General features: G+C 37.2%; 1 protein-coding gene across 1 annotated transcript in view; it reads right to left on the bottom strand.

Annotated features, from left to right (window-relative positions):
- Window positions 1-334: 334 nt before the first annotated feature.
- NFIB (nuclear factor I/B) overlaps window positions 335-10,223 on the bottom strand; it is an 18,091-nt gene continuing 8,202 nt past the window's right edge. The window contains exons 4-5 of the mRNA XM_010149585.1: window positions 3,415-3,556; window positions 335-450 (exon numbers count right to left, since the gene is read on the bottom strand). Coding sequence (XP_010147887.1) covers window positions 335-450; window positions 3,415-3,556 — 258 coding nt within the window. The remainder of the gene's footprint in view (window positions 451-3,414; window positions 3,557-10,223) is intronic.

Genomic DNA, 10,223 nt, shown 5'->3' with positions numbered 1-10,223 from the left:
GGACTTTTTGCTTTGGAAATTTTGCTTATTTTTTAAACTTATTTCAAAGAGTATTTGCTCATTATACACCTTATTCTCTTTCCTAAAATCCTATTAAAGTTTATACGTATGAGCCCTTAAAAATAAAATTATCAAAAGAAGTATGATTAGAAGTTCCTTAAGATGGCACAAATCTAAGAAATAAAACGTATGCTAAATTGATGTTTCTTAAAGGGTTTAGTTCTGTTTTGAATAAACTTCATCTTCAGATGAGAAATATTGAAACTTTTAGTTTCCCAGTCTAATCCAATATAACAGTGGCAGCACGTAGGAAGGTAATATCGCAAAAGCTTCTCTATATAATTACACCTATGTGAAACTTGCCCACCTGTTGCTGGTGTAGGAAGGATGGGTCTCTTGGGCTTAGTCCCACATATCGATTGGCTTGGGATGTGCCTGAGGCTGTGTAGGCTGATTAAGGAAGAACAAAACAGATTGATAAAGATACCAACCTATCGTATCTATTACTCTCTGCAGGTACAGTACACATAGGAGAGATTCAGAGTTATGATTTTGCAATATATAGGATGTGTCTGTGGTTTTCCTTTGTTTAAGCTTTAACAGAATGCAAAAAAAAATTGGACCAAATTTGGAAAGGCATGTGTAAATTCCTATAAACTTCAATGGAAGCTGCATATGTAAATCCTAATGATGTCTCTTCTTAAATAAAGTTCCTCTGATTAACATATTTTTACTTTTTTTAAGCTATTACATAAGGCATGTATTTGAAGGAATCCCGAGCCTGATTCGCATTTCCATTACATCAACCTAAGGCACAGGTGAAACCACTGAGATTACAATGTTGAGATAAATTACTAGTGCACACTTTTTATTCTTACTGCTGTGAAGGGCCATCACAAAACTGTAAAGAACAACAAAAATTGGAATCAAAAGTTCAGTTTAGTTATGTTACAAAAAAATTATCATTACAGCTCTTTGGAAAGAGAGTGTAATCTATTCAGTACTTTTCATGAGAAGAGACCTAATTTTTACTCTATAATATTAAATACTCCATTCCCCTATACATCAGAAACAAAATTTTCCTAGGGGGGCAATTTAAGGAAGTCTCTTGCTGTATGCTACAGAATATTAAAGAAATCCATTTCTGAGGAGAAAGGGTATGGTAGGTGATGCCGGGATTAGTTACAGGATATGGATCTTTCACCTGTAGGTCACATTCCTGTCTGGTCTCTGTCAATAGTCCCTAAAAGCTATTATCCTCTCATGGTTTTTGCTGGCACTTACAAAATGATGTAGGTGGTCTTACTCCACTTCCCAGTGTGGAGATGTCTGCACTGCAACTTGCAGGATCACAACCTGGAGAGTTGCTGGCAAACAAAGCAAAACTACTAAAATTAAACAGACATACTCAAGGATGCCAGTGAGGAGCTAGATGGGAGAATTTACTGAATTAGTCTATTAACATTGAAGTCACACAGCAAATGCAATCAAATGAAATCCATTAAATTTAAAAAATAAAAATAAAAAAGGCTTTATACAGTAAAAAGACTTTACTGAAAAACTGTCATAAAAATTAATCAGGTATTAGAAGACAATTATGGGGGAGGCCACAGGGTTCCCCAAATATTATCAAAGCCTGCTGTTCTTTCTCATTCAAAACAATTCTGCTACTGCACTTCAGAATGAAAAGCAGTGCTAATCACTCTGCATTTTATTCTCATCAGACTGAATAATAATGACAACTTGTTGGCCAAGCATATATTTTAGATACATATCTATTTTGAACCAATAAATCAGTTATTGCTAATAAAAGTAAAATTATGCCTTATATTTGGTCTTGATTTTCCCATTAAGTTAACCTTAGTACTCTGTGTGGCAAGTCCATTATGGCTGATAATACAGTTTATATGTATTTATATGTAATTATATATGTATTCATATATAATTTATATATCAGCAGGACATGAGCCCTCATTTTTTTTTGCTGTTTTCTTCATCAGCAACCTATGTTCCTGCACTTTTTTGCTCTTACAGTTAGCAATCCAGTTTGGTAACTGTAAGTTACTAAAGGCTTTACCAAGCAGAGAGACAGATAGACCACTACACTGCTCTGAAAACCATAACAGTCAGAACATGTAGCATTTATACGTTATCTCATATGCAGAAGGGGAAGCCAAATACTTTCATAAAGCTATCCATATAATTATTCGTTTATACTTAAACAATAATTTGTGCAAAATTTACTACTATCCTTCTATAGTCAAGACAACGCCAGTTTTCCTCCTTTACATCTCAACCACACCTATGCATTTGAGTGTCACCTCTGCTTCACACTCAAATGAAAAGATTTAAAGTAGTATAACACCTAAGAAGCATACATCTTAAGGTCATCATTAACAACAGACCAAAAGTTAGGGACCCCCTGTTCAAATACCAAACAGGCTTAAAGCAAGTCGTTTGAATGTAATGGACCCTAAAGAGATTAGTATTTTTAAAGACTGGTAAGTTGTCTTCTAAAGTGTATGTTTGGAAATGTGTCCTAAAAATCTTCACCACTGTGATAAATACTGAATACACTGGCCATCTCAAGTCCAAATAAAAGTTCAAAGACAACAGAAATGCAGAAAGTCATTAAAAAACAACATTCTGCATCACTGAGCATAAGAGGAGTACTTGGAAGAGAAGAAATTACCATACACATAGCAACACCTTTCCTCTTCTTTCCAAAACCGCAATTCCATTGAAGATAATAGGATAAATAATATGGTCTTATATAGTAATAAAGGGCTTAAATAATTTGTTAGAGTTTGGGTGTTTTGGGATTTTTTTTAAAACAAAGAACAGTGGACCAAGCATCCATTGAGGCAATAACAAGGAATTAAAATTTTCTTTTGCCACATCAGGTTTTTTTTCTAGATGACACAACCTATATCAACATGCAATTCTCATAGCTCGGATTCAGTATGCGTTGTAACAGGACTTGATTTCTCTAGGAAAGTTCATTAAGGATCAAATTATTCAATCTCTGTTCGGAATTCCATCTGCGGGTCATTGTAAAACCTTGCTGTCTGGGTGTGCTTCTCAATGTCTTAACAATGTCCACCTTAGATGAACAACCACGTTTCCTTTTTCTTGAATAGTGGTCAAATGCACAGGCTTTTCCCTTTGATTTTGGTTTTCATGTCACAAAATTTGGTTCATGTAACATGATGCATTGGTTGAAATTTGGGGAGGAAAAGCTTTGCAGTCAGATCATGTTTGCTCTCCATGTGAAATGATGAGCATCCACTTGGTCAAATAGTAGGAAAAGGCACCTTTTTCTGGCCTCAGTTTGAAATCATATTGAATCTTCGATGGACATTTTTTGTTTCCTAAAGAAATACTTACTGGTTGCTGTAGGTGAAGATGCCTCACCTTCAGTGGATGTAGTAGTGATGGGTTTAGTATCTGTCATGGTCAGGGTCACAGGTCGCACCGCACTGTGATGGGGAGAGGGTGCCAAAACTGGAGTAAAATGGCCAGGCACTTTCCCTCCTACTTGACCACTGCTGTTAGGCTACAAAACAAAACCAAAAGAATGCCTTGTGAAACATACATGTTGCTTTTAAGGAACCTACCCACCTATCTTAGGGTTTTCCAGATTTGCCCATCACTGTAGTACCTATGTGCTGGAATACGCCGTAGTAACGAAACTATGAATTTTGATCTGGTATTTGCAGCGGGCAGATCTCTCCTCAGATAGGCAGTACTTGCTTAAGTAGCAGTACTTTTTGGTAAGCTTGCTTTCTTTGTTTCTGGATGCAACATGCATCAGAGGATTGTTTCAAAATATATTTGCTGTTCACACAACGCTGTGAACCACAGTAAATCCCACGATAGCAGGATTAAACTGTCCAGGCATAGGCCCTAATGTACAAAGTATTAAGAGCAAACGAATGATGCAAAACCTCTGTTTTCACATGCCATACCACTCTGGCTTGGAGCACAACCAAGACTTGACCACAGCTGTCCACAGAGATTATGCATACTGGAAGACTGACGTTTGGGAGAGGGGTAGAGGGTTAGGATATGATGCACTATAGTGCATATGTCATAACATCTGGCCAAAAGCTACCTACTAAAAACACACAAGTGTTTAATAATGGGAACTTTGCAAGTCATGAGCATGATAAACGATTGTATTTCTTTCCTAGATAGAAGTCTGCATATGACCTTATATATGCATATGTCCTTATATGCACTTTCTGCATATAGACACTTCTGAATTTGGCAATGGTCACTGGTAGATGTATATGTTTATCCAATGCTTAATCACGTGTTAGACGTTCTGCATGCCTGTGCATATTCCAATGGTAAATAACTTGCTGTAAAAAACAGCAAGTAGTAAATAGGTTTTTCAACAGTGGCTGGTAACTTTTGTCTTAAACTGGCTTTGTGTTCTGTGAATCACAAGTATTTTAAAATACAGATGTACAAAGTGAAAAATTCTGGGAACCTTTTTATCAGAAGGATCTTGTCAAATCTGAGGTAATTCAGAGTCCAGATAAAGGACCTTATTCAACTGATACAGGGAAAGGTTAAAAGAGGTAAGCTTGACTATGGAAATGAAATAATAACTAGGCTGAGACAATTACTGCAGTATGTGCAGACTGTAAACACACAGAAGAGGAAGGAATTATTTGGAAAGTACAGGAAGTATAACTCGGGGTAATGGAATGAAATCGAGAAGGAGAAAATTTAAAATTAATAGCAGGAGAAACTTTCTGGCAGTATAATCTACTAGACTTTGCAAATGCCCCCAAGGGAGAGTCGTCTTCTTCAGGACATCTAAAACTAAGCTAGAAGAAAACACTAGAAAATACAAGTACAAATGGAGGGTATTCATAGGGACATTGAGCAGTCAGCAGACTACTTCCCTCTGCAAAATCACAAGCCTTACAATGACACCTAACAGTAAAAAGGTACACTAATGAAAAGTGGCCAACAAACTACCCCTCTAAATGAAAAACTTTAGTCTCTAAACATAACTCTGTGGTTGGGGGGGAGGGGTGTGGCGGTGTTTTGGAGTAGGGGGGAGGCAAAAGAGTCATGGAATTCCAAGAACTTGTAAATAGAGAAATCGAATGGTATTTACCACTTTTCATTCATGTTCCTAGATGCGTAAGCTGAGAAGTTACTATTAGGAGTTTAGTAACAGGAATAAGTGTCAGCTGTTAAAGAAACTTCAAAATAAGAAAGCAGCACAGATTCAAAGAAATTACAATACTTTCACAAACAACACTGTTTCCCAGAACAACTGGCATGCTTCATTAATTTTTATTCACTCAGTGAAAATCTACACTTAGATAGCTCTCCCTTATTACGGGTACTTGACATGAAAATGAGATGTGGCAGAATGTATGCAAGACAAATTCTAGAGAATAATGTGGCCCAAAAGTTTACTGAGCATCTGTTGCATGCTTACATGACCAATGGGCCATAAGTGGGGAACTCGTTCTGTACTTAAAGAGGTCTTTCCTCAAGAATACAAATTACACCTTTATGTTATTGTAATCACATATTAAGTATGTTTCAATAAGTCCATTTTCTTTGAGATCTAACTTGGCAGTGGTTTAGGGAATTTTATTCTGTGGGCTGTATTTTAAAGGCCTGCCAGCCTCTAAAACTAGATGTCTTGGCAACTAGAAATCTGACTCCATCTGCCTTAGAAAAAACTGAAAATATTTAAGTAACATAAATTCAGAAAATATCTGATTTACCTAAAATAAATTTCCCATTCAAATGACCCAACATACTCCAAAACTTGGAGGTAAGTACCCTCCGTACAACTGATTGCAAGTTGTACGGAGTTGGAGACAACTTAATGTTCCAATAAACCAGGCTCTGTCATAGGTAAGGGAGCCATGACCCAGTTTGAAGCATTTTAGGGGAAATCTCAAAAATACAGGAAAGCCTTATAATAAACTTTTCTCTAAAACACCAAAATTCTTGTCAGTAAGACCTGCTTGCTAGACTGGACTAGATTTTCAGCATGTTTTGGGGGAGCCTGCTGCAGGGCAAGACCCCTCTTCTGTCCTGGCAGCCCAGCTGTCCATAAAAGCCCCGAGGACTATCACCTCTCAGTTGTGTCTGGGGGAGTGAGTCACTGACACAGATGGAATCACTGAACTGTGGCCATAGGGCTATCTTAGGAGCTTTGCTCATGTGGGGTGCTAACATGTCACAAAAACAACTGAGAATCCATTACCAAAGTGACCAACTTCTATTAAAATCTAAGAAAGAAGATTACAGGGAGTTTAGGGATTAAAGCAGCCAGTGTAATCACCTTCCAAAAGCAGCTCTGTCTCCAAAGCCAGACTCAAATGAATTAGAAGGGCAGAGCTGGAGACCAGGATGATTTACAGCAACGTATCACCTTCTACTGTTCGCTGGTGATCCAGCCTAACAGCGGGCTGGATGGAATGCAGTGGCGCACATGGGTTCCAGCTTAGTCCTTGTGCCTACGGTCCAAATGAGCAAACCCTTTTCTTGCTGAGTTATAGGACAAAGAATACACTTATACTCCATTCTCAGGTAAACCATGTTTTTCCCTGTGCGATACGTAACAGCAATGCAAGACATCATCCTGCTTCATCCAAACTGAGGATGAAATCCTGTCCTTATTGAAATCCATGGGGAACCCACTAGTGATTTTAGTGTGTGTGGTTTGTGACCCCCAATCAAACGTCAATATCAGTAACAAAACTGACATTTAAGTTACCATAATTAGTTCACATCTTAAGATCATATAGTAGTCCTAAATAAACTAATCACTCGATTGTCTCAGAGTTATTGCTTAAGGCTTTCTTCCATACTGACACTGACAATGCTGCGTTGGTTTATACTCAAGGCACACTTCTATGGTTATCTTTGCAAACACAAAACTAAAAGCTTTTGAAATAAAGTTCTAGATTCTGGACCATGGTAGTTGATAGTGGTACAAACTCAAGAACGCTGGGTCTCTTGGATGTCTCAAGCCCTCTGTCTTGTTTTAAGTTTTCAGTTCAGAGAGGGAAACCCTTTGGTCAGAAATAGCCTTCTGGAGCTGCCAATTCATAACTTTATTGAAAACTGGCAGCTAGAAATAGCTTCTGTGACCTGTTCTCCTTTTAACTTTTGCAGTTATGTCAAAAGATATTTTAGCATGGAAACTACATATCTATTTGGACAGTATCCACTTCAATTACAAGAGCAAATATTTTTAGCACATCATTTAATACAAATTAATTTTATTCTTATTGAAAACAAGTTCCTAGTTTCAGTTTTGCCTGAAGAGTTTACTGCAGACAAAATCATACACAGGTGAAAAATCAACTGTTACCATCAACTAGGGCATCAATATGTCGGAGTGATGGATTCACAAACAGAGAGATGATGCCTGAGGCAAAAACCCCAAGTAAATTGCATGGAAGCAGCTGTGTTATATAAACAAGCTGTGCATTTGAAAATGGGAGAGGGAAGGAAGCAAACACAATTAAGGTCTGGCAAATTTAGCCCCAATTTATTCAGGTATATATTTTTCTATTGTTGGATTGGAGGCTAATCTGATTTTCAGGTCTGTGTTACATTTTTCAGCTTTTTAATTCATACCATCTTGAACTGCCACAGATTAATCCATTCATGTGACCAAAGACACAGATGAGTTGTATTCACTATTTTAGCTGTAATGTAACTTGACTCAGGTTGTCAGACTGTTAGTATCTGTTTATGTGCCCTACACACGGTTTCAGTTAGTCAGGTCTGAAGTCTGGATTCACTACACTTGTTTTCCTTGCTGGGATTTTACTAACATATTTATAATAATTAATCAAACTTCTCTCAGACTTCTGTTCATGTATTTGCCCGAATTATCAGCATATTTACACCTTAGGTCTTCAGTTACATTTTAGGACAGTGCTTTGTCATATAGCTCACTAATTCTGGTGTTAAAATCTTTCTGATGTCACAGTAAAATGGCAACACTAACATCTACAGATGGGATATCAAAACATAGCAAGAATTTGACACACATATAAACAATTCATATAAACTATTAAGTTGCTTAAATGATAAAATATATTTTATGGTTAAATTTGCACAGTATCTCTTTTTTACAAAACAATTGCAATTCCAAATTCTGAATAAAATTATTTCAATTTTCCTTGGGATCTTAAATACAAAGTGTATTCAAAGAAATAATCAACGAAGTCCAGAAATCATCTTAATCCTGTGCATGTCCTAGGTACGGCTACATATGATACTTTCAGAAAGAAGTTTCAGGACTTAATAAAAATAACATTTTCCAACTAACCACTATACTTGGAGAAAAATACATTTGCATATCAAAACAGATTTTTTTCAATGGAAACTCTCTATTTCCCAAGAAGGTTACCCTATTATAGCAAGGTATAGCAATTTAGTCAAACTGGAATCAGTGTGTTTAGAAATACTCTGTCACCCATTTCTTCTTAATAGGTCTGGTCTCTTGAAATGGCACATTTCAGATACTACTGTGAAGAATTTCACTGCAAAACCCTACGGCAGTGTAGTTTTGAGACCAGTGATTGAATTACTTTTGTTGATGAAGCTGTAGAAGATCCAGTTCTGTGCATTTTGATCCCAAATATATACCAAATATATTGCTTTAACAGTTGTCTACTAGCCACATCTGTGAACCTGTAAATCGTAGCTGATAAGTTCTGCCTTTAAGCCCATGCCATTGTGCTCTGCAATATCCACAGTAAAAGTAAAGTAAAAGTAAAAGAAACTGGAAAAAGCATCTTCCATTTTTCTAACATACACACACACACACACAAGCTTTTTTTTTCCTACTGTTACACAATGCAAACTCAACCTTTACGTCAGTATATCTTTTGCCTAAGGCACTCTAATGCTACACCACTGGTAAATATCCAAACGGCCATGTCAGTCACACACTGGTACAGGAGGCAGTTTCGTCAAATATGCAGAACACATATCCTGAAGTTACTACCCACTTGAGTAATATAACACAATGTCTTTGAGACCCTGCTAAACATAAAGGAATGGTATTGGAGCACTGCCAGTGAGACTGTAGAAGGTACTGTAGGGCAGTTCCTTCTCAGGGTGATCCTGGTGGGCTCCATAAAACTTTTGTTTAACAAGCAAGGATATACAGATTTCCATTCTGCTACTGGATGTTATGGTTGCAACAGAAATGTACTTTGCCTTTTTATAGCGTCCCTTACCACTTTTCACAAGGATGAGTCTACACAACTTTCCATACCCTTGCAACCTGAGTAACTCATTGCTACAGCACGTCTTACACAGACCTCACTGGGAGATGCCACACAAAAGCTTCAGGTGGTGTGACATGCAGCTACTTGTCTGCTTGAAGAATTAGCTTTAGAAAAAACATGTTGTTGCCAGTTCTTGCCTGACAACATCACTTCTGTACTATTTTCTGAGAGAAACCAAGGTGTTGACTTTGATCTGTAAAGCTCTGAGTCTCATCCACTTGAGAAAGTATTTTCCTCCTGCTGTAATGCTGCTGAAACCGAGAGCAACTGCAGAGCTTTGGCAAACCATGTTCAGACACAGACATCATAAGACATTCTAGGAAAAGAGTCCTCCATCCTGAATCACAATTTTACCTGTGAGCTTACAAAATATTAATTATTTGTCAACAGGTAGAGCATAAGGAAATGCCCAGTACATTTGCCTTAACAAAAGTGTAAGTCCATGTTACACAACTATGGGAAAAGAAAGATCTCTGTAGAATAATGTTGAAAAGATACCTTTGGGTTAAATGGTATTTCATGCACTCTAGAGACTTATAACTGTGCATTTAATAAACTAAAAATGAGCAAACTAAATACAAAGTAATAGTTTACAACTGCAATTAAATGTTTAAATGCCTTGTCAGTAGATACATTTAAGCTAGTACTCTCTGCCTCCCAATTGCAATTAAAACCAACACACTGCCATATTTAATCTTCAATAATTTCTTAAAATTTACAAGGAAAGACTTGCTCAAGAAGCTGAAAACCATTACATGTTAACAAATAAAGGTACTACGTACACCAGAGAAACCACATGCACACGTATCGTTTGTGTTGGCTTATTCTGCTTGTATTCTCTCTCCCAGGAACCAACAGGAAATCCTTTGACCAGCCCAAACAGAGCCTCACAAGATTCCTTCTTTGTTGCTAAACAGTTACTGTTAC

The sequence above is a fragment of the Eurypyga helias genome, unplaced genomic scaffold (genome assembly GCF_000690775.1).
Source record: "Eurypyga helias isolate BGI_N326 unplaced genomic scaffold, ASM69077v1 scaffold47943, whole genome shotgun sequence".
NCBI lineage: Eukaryota > Metazoa > Chordata > Aves > Eurypygiformes > Eurypygidae > Eurypyga > Eurypyga helias.
This window is presented reverse-complemented; position numbering and strand designations above follow the sequence as displayed.